The sequence below is a fragment of the Seriola aureovittata genome, chromosome 16, assembly GCF_021018895.1.
Source record: "Seriola aureovittata isolate HTS-2021-v1 ecotype China chromosome 16, ASM2101889v1, whole genome shotgun sequence".
Classification (NCBI taxonomy): domain Eukaryota; kingdom Metazoa; phylum Chordata; class Actinopteri; order Carangiformes; family Carangidae; genus Seriola; species Seriola aureovittata.
Genome location: NC_079379.1, coordinates 9532769 through 9553638, shown reverse-complemented (window position 1 = coordinate 9553638; position 20870 = coordinate 9532769). Strand labels below are relative to the sequence as shown.

General features: G+C 42.2%; 1 protein-coding gene across 1 annotated transcript in view; it reads left to right on the top strand.

Annotated features, from left to right (window-relative positions):
• The first annotated feature begins 2962 nt into the window (after positions 1-2962).
• The window catches only part of med30 (mediator complex subunit 30), a 38683-nt gene continuing 20775 nt past the window's right edge, over positions 2963-20870 (top strand). The window contains exons 1-4 of the mRNA XM_056399224.1: positions 2963-3070; positions 3932-4203; positions 6592-6750; positions 12225-12332. Of these exons, the coding sequence (XP_056255199.1) occupies positions 4024-4203; positions 6592-6750; positions 12225-12332 (447 nt within the window). The 5' untranslated portion in view covers positions 2963-3070; positions 3932-4023. The remainder of the gene's footprint in view (positions 3071-3931; positions 4204-6591; positions 6751-12224; positions 12333-20870) is intronic.

Sequence of the window (20870 nt, the reverse complement as noted above, 5' to 3'; positions counted from 1 at the left end):
TAAAATCCTTTGTGACAAAGCACTGTATCCGTTTAACCCCGTACTGCCCGCACAGCTCTGTTGCTGGGCAACAAGCGTAGAAATGGATCCATTGTCTTCAGGAGCATGTTGATCCCAGTTAACTGCCCCCCCCCCCCCCCCCCCCAACCTTGACCTTGAGCCAGTTTGCGGATACCAGGGGCCACTGACACTGAAGTGTTTACGGCTCGTTTGAGTTTGACCTTCTTCTGCTCTGCTGTTTCCTGCAGTGAGGGCCATGGGTGTCCAGAGCTACAGGAGCGCACGGTCAAGGGCATCATTAATAACAGCTGACAAATAGCTGGCTGGTGCCGTCTTACTCTACTGTAAGACTTTTATTTTGAAAAATATCTACATTTGTAATCATACCTTACTGCACATTACAGGTTTTTCTACTTGAACAAATTTCAGCTTTTGTTTAAAACCCTTTAACATAATTTCCCCCTTTGGTTTAAGCAGCTTAAAAGTTTTTGAAAGAATATTATTCCAGGCCAAGTCTGACAGTATCACATATACAGTACCAGTCAAAAGTTTGGACGTACTTTCCCCAAAAGTTTTGACTGGTACTGTACATATATAATATCTATTTTAGCTTGGTCCAACACTTTATTGAAGTGAAAGTGAGTAGAACTTTACAAACTCACCACCTTAATTTGTTTCTTTTGGAACATTAGGATCTCCACTAGAATTTAAAATAGCTCTGTAGGTTTGAGCACCCACCCATATGCCTACACCCCCACCTATACACTGTACTCCTGTGGCCCATACCTTCACCTCTGCTAATCTCATTGTTGGGTCGAGAGACCCTCTGATGGGAAATTGGCTGTGAGTGGTTGAATGGACTTTACATGCTGCTGCTTTCATAGCAGACCATTGTACTCCCCTCTCTCTCCATCTGAACTTAGCCCTTCAGGGACCAGATCAGTGCATATTTAATTAAAGCATGAGTAATGCACTAGGTGGCTAGATAATCCGTTTTAGGCCTGATACCCCCTCAGCTAATAATCATTACACGGTTTGTGTTTCCTCACAAGGGGTGTTCTGTCTGTATCCCGTTCCGTTTTTTTTGTTACCTTTTGCTCCCTCTCCAACTCATGGTTTTCCTCTCTGCTTCTCTTTCTCCATTCACTGCCACTCCATCAACCACCACCACCATCCCCCTCATGTTCAAGGTTCAAGCCCCTGCAGCTTTGATGGGATGATGCAGTACTTTGAACCTGATGTCAGTTTCAAGGTAATCTGTGTTTCCCGATGTATTTTATGCCAGAGGCCTCAATTAAATGCAGCAGCACAGGACACACAGTATGCTGCATGAGACACACAGGTAATGCGATACTCCATGGCCTATTTTTGCAATATTTAATTTGAATCATCGTCCTGCTGCAAGTTGTGCACAGTCAAAATGATAAGATTTCTGTTTACACTGCCTTGTGATGAATGAGGGTCTTTGATATTTACAATAATGTTTTGTCTCAATATGGTTCGATTACATTAACATGGCAATCCATTTAAAATCAATGCATTTTCCATCAGCTTGCCTTGATGTGATCAATACAATCTCTTGTTTCTCTGTTCACTTCCATCAGTGATGGAAGGTAAGGACCTCTAGACAGCTGGGCAGCCCTGCCCCCATGATAAACACACACACACACACACACACACACACACACACACACACACACACACACACACACACACACACACACACACACACACACACACACAAAAGAATCCTGCACATATCCACATGCCCCATTTGCATTTTCCAACCTTTTCCATGGACATGTGAATGAAGGTAATTATTTTCAAAATTATTTCTTATAATGTCAAATGTATAATTCAGCAACAGGGCAGGGGAAGCATATTCATCTCAGTACCTGCCTCCACCCACTCACCATCACTACTCCCTCGTCCCAATTAAACACACCAAGAAGACAGGCTGGGTGATTATGGAGAAACTCATTTCCAAATGGCATGCCTCAATTGGTCTGCCGGCACAGCAGATGGGGATTGTAAGAGTAACACTCATTCATCCTGGCAAGCTAACCAGCGCTCCTTCTGCAATTAAGAAGTTGTGGGCAGTCAAGTGAACTTGTTTTTCATATCAGTGTTGCATGTTGCAGATAAGGTGTTTTTTTTAAGGGAAAGAGAATAAGTGAAAAGAAATGTGTTCCAGATAAAAGGAAATTGAAATCCAGCCTGTAACCCCTAAATTTGAATGAATCATGTAAATTAAGTAATAGGCATCTTAATCTACTTTTTCAGCCCCACTCAAGCCTGAAGGCAGAACCTTTCCTTTTTCAATAAAGCTCTTATTTCCAGCCTCTGTAAGTCAGAGCAATAATTCTGCTGCATGGCAGAGCTCATGCTGAAAAAGCAGCCTTGTATAGCCCACTGTCTATTTCTGACACCTCTTGCATTTTAAATTAATTTGAATTCTGATGGCTCACAAAATAATCCAAGCACAGCTGTGCAGTGTAAGTAAAGGATGGGTGGATACATTGAGGGATTTCATTTAATACAGAGTAGACAACACACCCAGTTAAGGGATGAATTTGAATTATGCTTTCTAAAAAAGTTATAATGACCCATGAGAAGCAATCAAGTGGCGTAAACTGGCCCGAGGGCTGATGAAGTAAGATGTGTGAGTTGGTTGTTAAATAAGAGAAGACCAGTGCATGGCGCTACAACCCTTAGTAGCCTGAACTATTTTGTAGTGCGCCTTTTTTTTTTTTTTTTTTTTTTTTACCGTAATGTTGTCATTCATTTCGAAACATTTGGAGTGAGCGAGTCAGTTTAAAAGGTGAAAATAGGTTAAAGTTGACATTAACGGATATGACATTTCAGTTCGTGAATATTATAATATCTTCGTCCGGTAAAAATCGTATCGAATAACGGAAAAAATTATTTTCAAGCGGCGCCTCTACTTCATTATTTACCGCCACGAGTCGCGGAGCACAAGAACAACTCTCGCGATATTTGCAGCTGAGATCCAGGGAGCAGAGCAGGGGACTTGACATGTCAACAAAACAGATAAATTATCACCACACAGGTAACTTTACATGCTGTCTAATGTGATATTAAATAGATATGAAGAATCACTGCGGTGTTAACTTCCACGTGGTGCTGGAATAATCAAAGGACACAGAAAAATGAACGGATAGAAAGCTGAAGTGTCGTGTGGTGTGACTGCCCACTTAGCTTTGGTGACAACCACTCCACTTTTACACGTCGGCTAATTAGTCCGTCACTTGACTGAATGGTTTGGGGTGGGGTGTTTGAAGTCCAGGGTAGCACCTAACAGACCTGTCCTGATGTAAAGACACGTTTACTTGTTTCTGAAACCCCGGCATACAACATATATTAAAGGCTAAAGCATTAGCACATTGACTTTATCAGTGAACCTCCTTTAGCTTGACATTCATATTAGTTAATTTGTGACAGATGTGAAGCTTATAAAGATCTCCATTATTTCCTGGATGTTAAATAAAGGCTATTGTACTTTATTAATAATAGAACAGTAGCTGATTGATGAGCAATGGTCGATGTTATGCCAGTATCCTTATACGTTAATGTGAATACCGTTTTATTTTAGGGCACTCCTCATTCAGCATAAGCAGGAGAGCTGAATCCATTAGTCAGCTTCTCCAGTGTGAAGATTCAAATACAAAAAGCTATTTGAAGACATCACATTGGGCTCTGGGAAATGATTATGTTCATTTTTAACTGTTTTCTAATGCTTGACAGACCAAAGAACTAGTGGATTAATCAAAGAAAATAATTGGCAGATTATCGATAATGGATATAATTGTCCGGTGCATCCCAAGTGTAGTATTCAAGACTACTTTCTTGCTCTTCATCTTAATTTTACTTCACATTTTCCTCTCCCATTGCTGTCAAACACTTCATCAAGGCATGTAAGGGTGTGCTGGTGTGGAATAGCCTGAAAGGTAACTTCACCTGGACCTCGACCTTCTCCTCCCATCATCTTCACCTTCAGTCTCCATGACAACCCCTCCGCTAGTGTCGCCTTTTGGCGGGCAGCCACCGCCGCAGCAACAACAGCAGCAGGCCCAGGCAGCGCGTGATGTCAACACTGCCTCGCTGTGTCGCATAGGCCAGGAGACGGTCCAAGACATTGTCCTCAGGACCATGGAGATCTTCCAGCTCCTCAGGAACATGCAGGTCTGTCTCACGCTGTCTCTCTGTCCACATGACTATCAAATATGGTTACTGCCCCCATTTACTTTTCTGTTTTCCTCTCCTTCTGTCTTTCATGTTACAAGACACTTATATAAAAGGAGTAAAAACTGCAATTTTGAGGTACAACACTATTGAACAGATCTATATAAAAGATAATTAGCAGAATATAATCATAAAATGACACACATGACATAAAAAATATAAAGGGTTATGCCAAAATAGTCATAATAGGTCTGATGGTAGCATGACAAAAAACTATTACGCAAACAACAAAACAACTGTCAGAAATGTGTTTTGATGTAGGATTTAAAAAGAGACAGTGTCAGCAGACTGAATCCTAAATGGAAGGCTGCACCAAAGCAAAATCTTCAGTTCAGTCAGCCAAAAGCTTAATCAACCCCTTGATTTTTAACCTCAGTTCTGGAATAGCTGAAAGGACAAAACTGGAGAACATAAGAGGCCTTTAGGGACATTAGAGAGTTTAAACTTTATTGATATATTCTGGCAGCCATGTAAAGTCTTGTTTGAACTCAGCAAAACTTTAAAATTGAATCTAAAAGAAATTGTATAATAATAATAAGTACAAAGACCCTAAAATTGTTGGTGTTGTAGGAATAAACTTTTATCCTGAATCCAGTCAGGATCCTGGTTCCAAATAGGCCTTTTTTCACACAACATATCTTGACATGGCACAGGAGGAAAAGCACAGGTGTGAATAATTAAATGAATGACGCTTGAATTCCATTTAGCTGCGTCAGTTTTATGGTCCTGATGTTGTGCACGGTGGGACCGGGAGACGTCACTAGAACAGAGCCATTGTCAGTGTTATCAGTAACGCCTGTGCTTTTCTGCTATGACGAGTCAAAATGTCTGCTATGAAGAAGGCCTGTTTCTGCACGATTTGAAGCTGAGCTATAGCTTGACCTTTAAGGCAGATAAGAAATTTATCTTGGCTCAACAATACCAGAGCTAATGTAATTTCCTCAGCATCAGAGAGAGAATAACTCTGAGATATTCCAGATTTGGTGAAAACATGACTAAAATATTTGTTTGGTCTTTCTCAAAGTTAAGGCCACTGTCACAAATAATACCAGAGAAATGTTTGACAGAATAGTATAACTCCTGTGAAAAATTCCAGTCCAACATTAGCTAAACAAGGGGTTTACCCTCTCGGCTTTCCAGTAATTTCCCTGTGTTCAAATGGAAACGGGGTATTTATCTTTGTGTATGTTGTCAGAACAAAGAAGGAGCTAGTGCTACAGACTAACTTTCCCTGCTGGTTCTACATTTTTATTCGGTCGAACAAATAGTTTTTGTTCAGAAGCTGTTTCACACATAGTATGCTGTCTGAAACATTATCAATGTACTGTCTTAATGGGTCATACTGATATCTCAAATATGTGTCTTATTTTTACACGGTGCATTAATTCACTGCAATCAAGTGATGGCAGATAGTTGTCGAATTAGTTAAGCTAGTGGATTCCTCAAGCGTTTTTATTGAGGATATTAGTCTTTATATTAGTTTGATGTGCAGTTCACGTGTAGTTCAGCTCTGACAGTGCCGAGGTCAGCATGAGTTTACCATGGATGTGTGCCTGCTCCTCTGAGACGTTCCTCCTGCACCTTGTTAAAGTCACAGCCAGAGACGGTGGCCAAACAAATACGCCTCAGCCACAGAATGCACAAACAGCATTGTTGTGACTTGTTTTTTCTTTTTTTTTCTCGATCACAGGCTGTCTTTGTACTCATAAAAATTCTTCACTCATCTGCTCCTCCCTGCCTCTCTCTCTGTCTGTCTGTCTCCCCTCTGTTTCTCTGTCTTCCCTTTGCTTGCCCTGAAGGCAGGCTTGTTTCATGTTATGTAGGATGTTTATAATCAGACAGTGCTGGCCCAGAGGCTTGTCGATCCTCTCAATAAAAAAACACGTCTTATTGCTCTTTTACACATGTTGTAGTTAAAAGCCAGTGATGCTGCTTCGGTATGAGAGCAAGCGAAAACATTAAAAGTGCAGCAGCTGAAGCAGATAACCTTTTAATGGTGCTTAGTTTGTGTGCATTATTTTAAATTGTAATAATATTATATTGTCATGACCAGTTACCATATTGTTGCATGATCACAAACATGTAATACACATTTTTTGCTTTCTGTCTGTTTCAGTTCTCATTCTTAAATTTTATCAGTATGGATTAAAATGCATATATTGTGCATTAGTTGGAAGTTTCCAATGGACTATTACCAGTTGGGGAACAACAGAGACTTTGTAGTGCTTTTGGCAGTAGGGATCAATGGCTGTTGCTTTTTATTAGCACTAGCAAAATCGTCAGCTTGTACTTTGCTTAACCCAACATTTCCCCTGTGGTGCTTCTCAGCTGCCTAATGGAGTCACTTACCACCCCAACACCCACCAGGACAGGCTGGGGAAACTCCAGGAGCATCTACGCATGCTCTCGGTGCTTTTCCGCAAGCTGCGCCTCGTCTACGACAAATGCAATGAAAACTGTGCCGGGCTGGACCCCATACCCCCAGAGGTGAGACACGGACACTGATTATGCCGATGAATTTTCTTTTTTCCAGATTTACGTGATTGGAAGAGTTGAGAATGTATATTCGTTGTCAAATTTTTCTGGGTTAGAAGAGACTCAGAACCTCAGTTTTTCCATGTTACGACACTGACAACGAATCGTTTGCCGCTGGTTCATTTTCTATCAATCGACTAACTGATTAGTTGACTAATTCTTTCTGCTCCGGTTTATTTTATGTCAAGTATATGTGTGCATTTACATCAGCTTCTTGGGCCTGTTTGAATACAATAATTTCAACTAACTTCGTGCTTACATTGCAATGCGATCTAATTGACAAGTCTGTGTCAAAGCTCAGGTCTGTCTGTGTAGTACACACTGCTGTAGTATACACTGCACACATCATTCAGACAGAAGAAGTAGTAGTCAGAGTACAGTGGCTGGGATGTGGCAATCCAGTGGGGCAAATGTGATCAAATAGCAGCGAGTTGATACATGTTGACACCTGAAAATAGGACAGTGGCTTGATGCGTCATTGCAGATTGATGTGCATCATTACACTGCTATGCTTAGAAAACAGTTGGTGCAAGTGTTTTCATGTGTGTCAGATGCTGCAGATGTGCGTTGCCCTTTACATCCCTGTCAGGTAAAATTAATTCTAATCAATCTAATCTAATATAATTTAATTATGTTAGATAAACCTCACTCGGGAAAAGTCTGCCAATCAGACGATACTCGAAGATTCTCCCTGCCTCCGTACAAACCGAACTTTCCAGTTCGAACACAAACCCTGAGATTAGAAAATCATCCCTTCCTAGAAGCTTTGTTGATGCTGAATGGGACACCTGTGGAGCTCCTGTAGAGCTAATTTGAGCCAAGATGGTACTACACACAACCCTTCATTGCATCAGGCATTTTATTTACGTTTTCTCATTACAGGAAATCACAAGTTTGATTATTATTCCCTTTTATATATCGGTTGGGGGTGGGGTGCTTGTGGTTCATTGTGCTTTTTCTAACATATTTTTCATTTTTATAAAAATTCAACATTATTATTTTCCTTTGTACCCCTTACCTAGAAATATGAGAAATATCATGTTTACTGCCCAGTCTGTGTCAGTTCAACTCACCAGCAGAACTGCCTCCCCCTCTCAACTCCATTACCAGCTGACATGAGTCTCATTTTTTGTTTTACTTGCAAGCCTCATGTTTTAATGTCTTTGTTGATCATCTGTGACGTGCAAACATCAGATTTCACCCTTTACCCTCCGTTTCCAGCACCCGGCTCTGCCTCCATCACACTTAGTTTTGTGGTTCGGTGATTTTTGAGACAAGATGCGGTTTGTATAGTTTACAGCCTGTCGTGCGGTCGCTCCTGCATTGCTCTGTGTACAATGACGCAGCTCAAGATGAAATGCAGTGATTCGACTGACGAAATGCAAATCTTCTTGACGGATGTATCGACTCATTGACTTTTAGGTAGCAGCTCTAATTTAGAGCAATATGTTCTTATACTGCCCATTGATTGGTACATACTCAGTTGCTGCTGAGACGTTATCTTACCTTAAATCAAGTTATATTTTAACTTAGATGGATTTTTACAGGATGTGGTTGTAACTGCAAGAGTGATAGATCTACATTCGACATCATTGATCCTTCCAGATGCAAAACGTCAACACATGTTCGATGTGCTTGTCATGGTTTTTTTTTTTTAAGCTCTCAGCCATTGCCTCATAGCCCAGCTTTCCTCACAAACTGCCTGCTAAATTAGGATGTTGTTAGTTTAAAGGAAGTAGGCCATTGTTACTGCCACACCTCCTTGCTCATACACACACACACACACACACACACACACACACACACACACACAGACGCAGTCACACACATAAATGCACATCTTTACCCTGGGGGACTCTTATCTCACCAACTCCCTCTAGGTCTGTCTTTTCTCCGCCTGCAGCAGATTCATTGGTCGCTTCAGGTGAGTCTCCAGAGTCTCTTTACCGCTGGTTACGGTCACCATCCACTTTAGGAACAGCAGCACCTCCGCTCAGCCGCACTCCATCCCTGCCTTGCCTGCACAGACACAGACAGAAATACACACACGCTTGTACACAATTGTAGCCCTGGCCTCACACAAAATATATTCAGCATAGACATGCATGTGGTGCGCCGTAGCATGTCACAAAGGCACTTTATCAACACACACGTGCACTTATGCAGACACTTGCGCACACACACACACATACACACACTGGCTCACTGGGCATGCACTATGTGTGAGGCTCCATGCAGGGCTACAGCTAGGCTATCCACCACTGTTTGATTGGATTTATGACTGCGGCAGTCCCTTCCCAATTTCTACAGATTGGCTTGCAGCTAATCTCTCTCACCAGACTCCTACTGAGGATAAAGGAGGATGTGGGTGGAGACCAGTCTTAAATTGGAACACATTTGTGATGGCTGCCACCATGTACATTTTCCGCATTGAATAATACAGTTGCTCAGCAGCATTTGGATTCATCTATCCACTGGTTGTTCAGAATGACTCTCGTCTGCCCCCTAAATCAAACTCTATGAGGGGTTCACTTTGACATTTTCCTTTGCTGTAATGGTGTAAACCCTCATTGAGTCATTACACCATCTAGCTATTTTTCTCCCTCTTCTTTCCACCTTATTTAAATGTTTATTTGTTTCCCCTTGCGGCAGAGACGCAGTCCAGCGTTGACCAGCCAATAGCTCAGCTCGCCATGTTTGTCTGGGGCTGAGGGTTGTTGATTTTGGCCCCAGCATGCACTCCATTTATCATCCCGGAGAATTCAGGTGCCCGCCTGACAGCCGCGCAATATTGGCTACCCGAAAACAGGAAGTGGAATCAATGACTCGGGCAGCGTGACCTCATCGCAGCCTAATTAGCAACAGACTCGTTTAATGAACAGCTGGACCAAATGCACACGTCAGCGCTTTCCCCTTTGTCTTTCCAGCTGTCGTCCGTTGCAGTCCAGTTGCAGCATTTCCTCCCTCTCCTTCTCAAACTCTTTCACACTTTCTACCTTTCTCTCTTCTTCCTATCCCTCTTTTTCCACCTTTTGGTCTTCTTTCTCTCTGTTATTGCAGCTTGAGCTTGGCTCTCTGCATTACTTTCTTTTTCTCTCTCTTTGAGTCAATCTATGTGTTCACCTTGGCTTCATTTCCCTCTTTTTTCTCTCCAGCTTTCTTTCCACTTTTCTTCTACTTCTCCCCTCTCTCTCTTGTCCAAGTCTTCCTCCCCTCTTGTCATTTCCTGAAGTGAACAGCCATGCCATTTCATTTCCCTCTCCCCTTACATGTTCACCCCACTATTTTCTTATTATAATTTGTCTTTCTGGTTTGTCTTATTCTACCCTTTTCCTTTTGTCTCAGCGAGGCAACCTGGAAAACTTCATTAGCCCATTTTTCTCTGTCAGGCAGGAAACCACATCCATCTTTTTGTAGAAGAGGCAGGGGTTATGACTCACACAGGCACAGTCTCTCACACACACACACACACACACACACACACACGCTGCATGGCTTCATGTGCACCCACCCACACACTCACCCACACACACAGTCACACACACACGTTATACCCGCTCCATCCATCTTTCCCACCGTACTCAGCACATTTCTTTTTCCCCCCACAAGCTGCCAAAATCAGCCCACTATACCTTTAAAATTCAATATGTCATTGGCTTTGGTCTGAAATTATCTAATGAAAAAACTTGCTTTTTTTTCCTACTTTAAAGTTTTCTTGAGCCAGGGACAAGCTCATAGTTTGTCTGATATAATATCCTTGCCGTCTTTTCTCCCTCCAATAGTCAAAGTTTACAGTTTGGCATGGAGCTCCGCCCTGGAAACTGACAGGAGCACAGAAAGTTTTCCATATTTTTACAGCGTGGTTTCTTTGTCTCTGTATTTGTGTTTCTCGTATTCTTTCTTCCATTTATTCAGTTTTTTGTTTTCTCCTTTCACCTCTTTCTGTCTTATCCTCTTCCCACCTTTCTCCCTGCCCCCGCCTCCTTGCAATCTTTCCCTCTCTCGTAATTTGTTTGTCTACATTTTGTCTGCCTTTGTTTATTTATTTATTTATTTATTTTATTTTTTACTTCTTTCGTGTTAGTGTTGATGTTGCCCGGCTCCAACCGTCCTCATACATCAGTCAGTCATTGCTTCCAGATGAAGCAGCTTTCTTGAATCATTGTCTACCGTCCGCAGGGCCTCCGGTCCAGCTGCACAACCTCAGGTCAGACGTTGCAGAATAACCTAAGACTTTGCACAATTTAGATTAGCTTTGTGCCAAGTCATTATTGGAGCAAGGTGTATTTTCCCACTGTATGGTAGTTTTTATTGGCTTCTGGTTGACTGGAGAGTCTCCTACCTAATCTGTGTTTGTGATCTTGTCTGGTATGACGGTTTTTGTTTTGAAAAGGAAACTTTGGAGATGGTAATTTTTGGAGCTGTTAGTTTTTCTTCGCAACAGAAACTATAATGAGCTGCTGTGTTTTTATCTTTGGAGCTTGAAACCCATAAAAACTGGTATCACATGCCTTAAAACTGTGCAGGGAAATTGGTCTGTAGCTTCTGAGAGAGTGAAACTATAATATTGACTTAATGTCAACATAACTGATGTTATGAGTTTCCTGGAACTGCTGTAGAATAGCACAGACTACATTTTGACTACGTTTACACCATGAGAGTGGGAACAGTATGTTCTCAAGACACTACTTGATGTGTGACTGCAGCAAGTCTCCTGCTCCCCCCTCTCCCTGGGGTGACCACTAGGGGGCAGTGTGATGCAAAGCAGTGGGCAGTGACCCTCAGGAACGCAGCCTCGCCTGAAGGCCCATGCACATCGGCCTTGCTGTGGTGTCAAGCGGACAAGGTCAAGCACACAGAACGTTTAAAAATGAATTAATCTCCCCCCCCCCTCTCTCTCTCGTTCTCTCTCTCTGTCCTGTCTCTCACTGAGGAGAGACGAGTGAGGCTCAGCCTGTGTTCGAGAGCTTACACAGAATCCCCATTTTCACCACTTCATGGGAACAAGATTACGAGACAGCACAGGGATATCTTAAGTGTGGCTTAGCACTCATACGTCGAGATTGCCAATATGCACATAATTCTTACCTGCAACTGAACTCAGCAGGCGTATAGCTCTCCCACTGAAAAATGTGAATATGCAGTAGAGAGCTTTTAGTAACTTTAGACCACTAAATGAATAAGAGGACAGAAGCACATGTAAAAAGTGCATCAATGATTGAGTTTCATCCCAGAAAGATATGATTATAACTGTTGGGACTATTTTTTTTTGGTAAAGGAAACAAAACCCACAATTTAGATTCTGTATGTGTTTTCCCGCTGTGTGTGATTAACTTAATATGTCAGCATTTTGAAAGTCATCCACTTACAGTTGTCTTTCTTACACTAAATAATATAACCTGATTTCTGTTTGCTGTCACTTCCAGCAACTGATACCCTTTGTGGAAGATGACAGCTCCAAACACGAGGACCGCTCAGCCGGCCAGAGCCGCCCTGCCACCGAGGAGAGGAGAGAAATTCTGGAGGTCAACAAGGTAAGGTGTTCTTCATCTGAATAGGAAACAGCTTCGATTCCCGGCCAGCTGTAATGCCTCCAAACATTTTAAATCATATTATATCACCTGAGCTTTAGGGAAAACATTAGGCCCAGTATCATCTTTAAGATAAGAAATAATAATTAGGCCTGCAATTCATTACAGATTACTCATTTTATTCATCATCTTTAACCTGAGGCTTCAATAGCCCACTTTCCATTATTTGGAAGGTAAGCAGGCTGTAAGCAGGAGGCTTGAACAAATAAAAAAAAAAAAAAATTTAAAGAGGCTGCACTTGATAAACCTTATTGTCTGATTGCTGATAGAGTTTGTGTGTTTAATAGCATTTCTCAGCAGCATCATGCCCACCTTTTAAACAACATTTTCTAGGGACTAGGTACATGTAGGCGGTCATACCAAGCACTGTATAATATTGTGTAGTTTGTAGCCTGTGCTGTATTCTGCTCCCACGCAAGATAAAGTATCTAGTCAGCAGTCTGTGTTTGTGACCTAAGGAATCAGAAGAATTTGACAAAATTGTGAACCTCACCGACACGCTCTCTGTGCTGGCGGCAGAGTTGGATGACTCTCGCTTGTCTATCTCTCAGACAGAGATGTCTAAGCAGTGATAGACCGATCTGGTCTGTTGAGTTGGTATCACTGCTGATACCCCCTGATCATATTGGCTATTGGCGACTTCACAGGATGATGATAGGATGATCTGACTTTGGATCATACAACTCTAGCAGACCACCTACAGTTTGGGTTAGGGTTTGTTCGTTTCTTCTTTTGGGACAGGGCTCAGGACCCTACCCTTTGTTGTTTTGTTGGGGGTATCATGGAAATAAGGAGAGCTGAAACCGTCTGGTCCTAAAAATAAAAGCTATGTCCGTAATCTTGGTAATGAAAAGTTTGGAATGTGTTCTCAGGCACCTGATGCAGTTCTGGTGACTTCATTGAAGCACGACCTCCAGCGCACACCGGGGCAGTTTGAGGCAGAGTGTCTAGTTGTTTGGATGAAAGTCAGCGCCTCAACATCTGTGGTTATGGTACTGTACCAGAAAACTGTGGATTAGCTTTGTCAGGTTGCTGCCTCAAGCAAAGGAGTTCAAAAATCTCAGTGACTCGGTGTTTCAGAAATGCGGATAAGATGAAGTGTGAGAGCCACATCCAGGCTGCTGTGATGGCAGCATTGATAGGGTGTTGGACTGGACATTTGTGTTGGAAAAAAAAGAACTAAACCTGAAGCCTGAGGGTGAAACTCAATTCACAAGTTCTGTTTTGTGCCACATCGTGAAATGGCAGGAATTAATGACTTTGTGTTGCCAGTATGCATTAAAAGATATTTGTATAAGTGAGCTAATGAGCAAAAAGTGAAGAAATGTTTTTCATTGAATAAAGAATAGCTGACAATCAGCAAGCTACTATCGAGCAGGATAGCAGCTTGTCATGTATTAAACACAAAGAGGAGACGACTTGGATTTTTTTTGTCCCTGTTTTGGAATGTTTTCAAGTGTCGGGCATCAAACATACCTGAGAGCTTTTTCAAATTTATTCACTGTCAGACATGTTTCTGCCCAGCTCTGATAGAGAGGCCGTTTTATGACACTCTGAAGTGCAGAGCAGAGAGCTTTTCTCCAGACTGACACGCCATGTTGTCAGTCAAAGTCTGAAAGTTTGTTGCAGAAAGACTGAAGCTTGAGTCATGGCTTAGTTTAATGATGCAGACGAAGTAAGGTACATCTAAGCATATAGACACACATAAAGATGGTCTCTCAGATTTAATAGTAGTACAAAAGTAAAAACCAACAATAAAAAATTAATAACAGTCTTGCTGTGATGAGGCTGGGAGAGAAACTAATACCCACACTGCAAGAAGTTGGAAGTGTTTGACTGTAATATTTAATTTCTAAAGTTAAGTCCTGGTTGATTTGACGACGCCTGTGCTTCTCCTGGTTACAGCAAAAAATCCCCAAACATATTATGTCTTGTTTTGTGGATACATATTTGATGAACAGCTGATGTCAGATGCATTGCATTTCCTGTGGCTGCTTCACAATAAAAGCCATCCTGTGTTCTGAACGCTTTTAATGTGCTGGCATCATTTCCTTGTCCCTGTGCAGGCCATGAATCCAGAGTGGGAATGTCAGACCCTGCCATTCACAATGACCTTTCTCTCTCTTCCTCTTGCTTGCAACGAGTATCCACCTCCCGTATCCATTATTTCAAATCAAAAGCCTTCTGCAGAGTTGTGTAATTGAGATTTCCTTACATTCTGGCAGTTGCAATAATTAAACATATACAGTATAGCAGAAACACTGCTATATCCTTTTTTGTTCCAGTCCTGCAAAGCATTGCTGTACTGACCACTGGGACATAACACAGGCTCTCTTAACACTGACAAACCCTGCCCCCCTTTTTTTTAGGCATTTGCCATCATAGATTATTTTCATGTCCAGGATTAAGTTTAATCTCTCGCTGGGAAACGGGCCCATCACGATGACATGAAAACGCCATGTGCAAATATCAGCCTTGGGTGGATAAACCCCAACCAGAGATACAGGTGAGGCAAACAGCCAACAGCTGTGCGCAATACCTCCCAGCAGTACGCATATCTCACCCAGGTACAGTAGTTATGGACATGGCATGGCAAAGGTTCAGGTTAAAGCACATACATTATTCAGGTGGCCTATTGAGTTTACCTCGTCTGCCATGGATTTGTTATGTTTGTATATTTGTGTGTGTGTGAGAATTGAGTGAGAGAAAGAGCTTTTGTTCTTCCTTCAGAGAGACAAGATTGTGTTTGCGTTTGCTTTCACACATGCTTTCAGTGTGTGTTCGTGCAGGCTCAAGCCCCTTTTCTGTTTCTTCTCTTTGTACGTGCATTGTGCTGGCGCCATACAGATTGTGCATGCCAAGCCATTTCAGTGTGTGCTGCAATGATAATGGTCCAAGGTCAGGAGTGTCGGCAGCAGAGATGAGAATTGGTTATTTTTAAGAGCTCAGCACAGCTCCCCTAGCTGCTTTTAAATGTTAACACTACAGTAAAACATTGCAGTGAACCCTGCGCTCAGCTGCACTCAGCCCCGTCCAAAACAAAGAGCATCTCCTTTTCACACAAAGCCACGCAGAGAGTATGGTAAAAGCCTGCTGATACTGTAATAGATAAATAAACAAAGTGCTTATTTCAGTACTTTGAATCCAATACTGCACTGAAATACTGACATTTGTTTTCAGCACTCTGGCAAAAAGAAAACAGAAATGTTTTATCTTTTCTCAGTTTTCTCTGTGAGTTTCAGTGAGGGTACATAAAAAAAAAAAAAAAGTAAGTAATTTTGTCCTATTAGAGACCTGTGTATGGAAGTGATAAATAACCTTGTTTATGATCTGACCTTCCTCCTATGGAAAGCATTAGCATGCAAATTGAGTTCCGTCAAATGATCCGAGCATATAGAGACGGAGAAGACAGGCCACCATGATTCGCTCAGGGGAAGCTTTCCTCATGTTCTGCAGTCCTTTAATACATGCAGTGGCAAGACCTTAATATGCAGTGTATATACATAAACAGCCATTATACAGTAGATAGGTATGTTTAATTTATTTAAAAGTGGGGGGCGCCCCATGTGTAGAGGCTACAGTCCTCGCTGCAGTTGGCCCCAGTTCGAGTCCTGCATCGGACGGCCTTTGCTGCATGTCATTCCCCCTCTTTCTGCCTCCCCATTTCCTGTCTCTCTCTACTATCCTGTCCAATAAAGGCACAAAAGCCCAAAAAAATATACTTTAAAAAAGAAAAAGTGATCATACTCTGAACGCAATGAACGTTTGCTAGTCTTTATCTCCATCTTTCTGATTAGTCTTGATGTAATAAGAGGACTTATTAAAAGATAATTACTTCTACTTCCATTACCACTGAACAGAGGCAAAGTTGGGTGCATCCTTTACATGACTAGATGGATCAACAACCATTTCATTCCTGTTTGGATGAAACATTTTAAATGTAAGTTTTAATCCTATGCAGATTTAAAGACAGTGGTAGGGCTGGACAGAATGGGGAAAGAATAAATCATAATATTTTTATTTTTTATCTGGTCTAGCAAATTAAGTTATGATTTCACTGTTGCTTTCAAGGTGCCCTTTCCTTGTAAACAAACAAAATGTATGTTTATATTCACAGTCACTCACTAAAATGCTTTTTGTGGCCAAGGCTGTGTTTCTCTGCACATTACTTCCACTTGTAGGTCAGCGGGAATATGTAGTGTGTCACCTGCACGCTATTGTGTGTGCATGTGTCCTCAAATAAAATGGCAACACTAGTTCTTCTGCCGGCTTAAAAATGCTCTGCTACAAATTATTAATTAAGAACGTGAAAAAAGGACCAATATCGACATGAACTGCAAACAGATGCCATTGGTCTAATTTCATGTGTTTTGAGGTCAACTTTATAGCATCTCTCATTTTTGCCAGAACACGTTTTCATCATCTGGATCGCTCTGGTGACCGAGTGGTTACAGCACCTGTCACGCAAGTATACATCATCTATTATATTTCAGTCAGAATTTTTAAGTAACCTACAACTGTTTGGGGTTGTCTGGGAAACAGGGGTTTTTCGTAGCCAAATTATCGCCTCACCGCTGATGTCTTGTTACCACTGCTGACATTTAGGTAAGCTGTGAGGATCTCTCTCTCGTCTTACTATCTGACTTTGGATACCAAAATATTAGCATGTGGTGTGTTGAGCCAACTCAAACAAGCCCCGTGTGCCTAATTTGGGGAATGGTCCGTTCTGGCATATGATCTGCTTTGTTTCTCTGATGTGATTGGTTCCTAGTTTGTTACCAAGCAGTGTAGCTTGACATTTAGTTGTTTTTTTGTTTTTTTATTGAGGAAATTTTCTATTACGAGCAGTGTTTTTATATTGTTAAATCCCCAGCCCGACCCGTAGCCTAAAACCTGAACCTATTAGAAACACACATTTCCAATCTGGCTGTGGGATTTGCAGTGTATGCCTCATGTGTTTGCAACATATTTAGCTGTGATTTTGCCCAGGCTGCCCAGCTGCACATTAAGGCAGCAGTAAGGACAGCAAGCTTTGGGGAGTTAAAGCGGTTAGTCTGATCAGCAGAGTAGAGATGCAGCAGGACAGGGGAAGCAGATGTTTGTGTCCTGGCTACATCTGCTGCAGTCACTCCAGCCAGATAGGATAGTTCTGGATGAGAGGGGGATGACTGCGAGGAGGGTGTGGCGGCAGGAAAGAGGGAGGTAGATTTAAAAAAAAAAAAAAAAAAAAAAAAAAAAGAGGGTGAAAAAGAATAGTAAGAGAGCTAAATGGCAGAGAGATGTTTTGATAAAGAAAGTTGATTGAGTGAAAGATCAAATATTTGTTATATATGGGGGAAAAAGAAAAGAAAGATGGAAAGAAAGCTTTCTGTTGAGTGAAGGGTAAAAGAGAAATGGGCTCTTCAGGTGGGAAAGGTGTTTGAGGATGGATGGATGACCAAACAGATAGCTGTGTTGTCAGGGAGGTTAGACGTGTGAAGTAGAGGGTAAAGGACGAAGGAACACCGAGAGAAACAAACAGGTAGCAAAATGCAAAAAAAAAAAACCAAAAAAACAACAACATTCGTGTGGTGTTTTTGAAACGAATGAAACTGTGCATAGCGGCAGCAGCGAGCGAGCGGGCGGGCGAGCGAGGGGCCTCTTGATGTACAGGAAAGAAGAGACAGGTAAAAGATTGATGAAAGAATGGATTGAAAGATGTGTAGACAGCTGTGGATTGTCAGAGTTAAGCCGTTCCCATTCAGATAGGGTCTTCAAAAGGAATAACAGATGACTGATGAAATTCAGCTGCAGCAGGGAAAATGGGATGCCTTCTGTAACAGGATGCTGAGAGAGAGAAGATTGATGCATAAGTGAAAAGATAAGTCCAAGCATGCTGCAAACTCTCCAGCTGATATGTCACACTGCTTTAGGATTGCTAGCCTCATATTTCCCCTTAGAAAAGCCGAAAGTAGATTTTTTTTTTTTCAGAAGATGACTTCTATCAAAATTTAAATTCCCTCACTGCTGTAAATAATGAACAATGATATAATGCATCTTCATGGGGAAGGGTGATAGGCAGAATGATAAGATAGCGGAGTAATAGGATTCTAAATCCATGGATGAGGATTTTTGTACTCTGCTCTGAGTGAAATAACCTTGGAACAGACACCACCCCTGTTACCATTTGACAGAAGAGAGTGATCTGGAGAGAGCCATTGAAGTGTGTGTGCATGTGTGTGTGTGTTCTTTGCTCGCAAGATTGAATAATGCAAAGTGGCAGTGTAGGCTAGCCCTAAATATGAGTGCAGTCCAATCCCCGCCTAATCCCTGTCTATAGCCCCTGTCCTGAGCCCTGCTTCCGTTATAGACTGCACCAAAATATTGAAGTTGCTTCTGTGTCGTCAGACTCAGGACGTGGAGAAGCCTGCTATTGGTATTTAAAGCTTAATGCTCTTCTTTTTCAGTTCCAAATTTGCTGAGAGTTGTGGAGCTGTTTGGTAGAACAAGCGGGAGCCACCACAACTGCAACTGAGACACGTCCATTAAGGCAAATATGATTAAAAACACGCATGTCTTTCAGGGTTAATGTCCCCTTGATAGAAGAATAACCTTTGAAAATGCCACCCAGACACTCATTAGAACTAGCAAAATTAGCTAGCAAGACTCTAACTTGGAAACGCAGTATTGATGGCTGGACAGTAATTGGGGATCTTCCTGTTGCCATTAGGGCTGCAACAAGGGATTATTTTCACTTATAGATAAATCTGCCAATTGTTTCCTCCATTAATCATTTAATCAGAAAATGTTAAAAGACCCGAAGGTAACCTCTTCCAGTCTCTCGTCTTGTTCATCCAACAATCTAAAACTGAGAGAGATTCAGTGTACTCTGACAGAAGACTGCCATTTAAAAACTGGAACCATCAGCTACTATCATATGAATGTGTGGGACTAGGTGCATTGTGACGAAGAGTTGGTGGCGCAGTGAAACCACTGCAGAGGAAAAGGTTGCAGTGAGATGACATAATTAGAAGACCACCGGTCAAACCTCCAGAAACCTGGTATTTATGTGTTGTTTCACGTATTTATTTGAGGAAACGTTACAGTCTCTTCATCGCAGATCTGATGTTTTTGTCAAACACAATTTTCATCTTTCCAGTAGAGTGAAGGCTTTAGTGTATGTTTATGTCACATGCTTCATGTAAAGGTAGTGGCCAGCTCCCTCCCCCCGGCCCACACCCTACCTCTTTTCAGCTGAAGCCTGAAGCCCACCCCGTAAGCAGACGGTGTTGAACAGGTAGTCGAAGGAAAGATCAGAAATGGGTGGAGTGGTAGTAGAAGGGGGATGACTAGAGGAGAGGCAGATAAATGACTCCTCCATGGTAATGTCTGACTGCTTTATGGGGCGTCCTGGCTGTGAGTGATAGCCTCGCTCTCGTTATCTGTCGATTGGGGTAATTGCTGTTTGTCGGAGTCTGGCTGACGGATGGTGATGCAATCTGCCCAGCATTGGAGAGGGAGGAAGGGGGGTGGGGGGGGCATTACTCTCATCACTCTCCACAAGTGTCTTTACTAGGAAGCATGCTGTGTGTGACAATATAGATTTGAATTTGAGTGTGTTTGAATGTGTATATTTCCGCTGTGTACATGTTCCTGAATGTTAATGTGATTGTTTGCCTTTTTGTCCACGTTGGCTGTACGCAGTAGTCTCTTATGTTCACTCTAATGCATGTAGTATATAATGAGTTGCAGTTTATGCAAATGTAAGTGTGTGTATGAAGAAGTAAAGTTTATTTGAGCATGTGTGAAAGTCAACAGTGTTTGCATAAATGTTTAAGATGCATTAGGCATAATTCATTGGTGCCTAATGGGTTGCGATTGCTCAATCTCTGTGCGGCAGACCTCTGGTGCCGTAGAATGTGATTGTGCATATCAATTCAGGATCCCCAGTCATCCACACTGTTTCTGCTCCAATAAAAAAGACCAAATTCGGTGGCACCCAAGTGACCACAAATTACAGCCCTAATGAATATCCTACATTACTGGTCACACGCCAATTAATGAAGGAAAACAAAGAATATGACAAATAAATTTGCCAGCAGAATTTTTCACTGAGCGCTAATTTGGACGGAGCTGTGTGTTTTGAGCAGCTTCCATTTTTGCCAGCTGTCTGTAGCAAGTGCCGTCCAAGTCGGTGGGAATCGGCCTCCTCTCTGCCTGCCTGACTGACTGATTGGCTGACTGACTGACTGGCTGGCTGTCTGGCTGAGTGACGGTGCATTTTGCAGAATGGAGGGAGAATGATTCACAGCGGCTCTTCGGACTACTTGATAATCATTCCATCTGGGGCGTGGGACAGGCTGTCTTGTCATTGGCACATCACTCATCGTTTGTTCTCTTCATACATCCCTTTGCCCGCTTTGTCTCTCCATCCTTCTACCTATCCCAAAAGGCCTTGGAGATGACCCTCCACCCTGGCGAGGGGGCTGTAATGCTGGACCT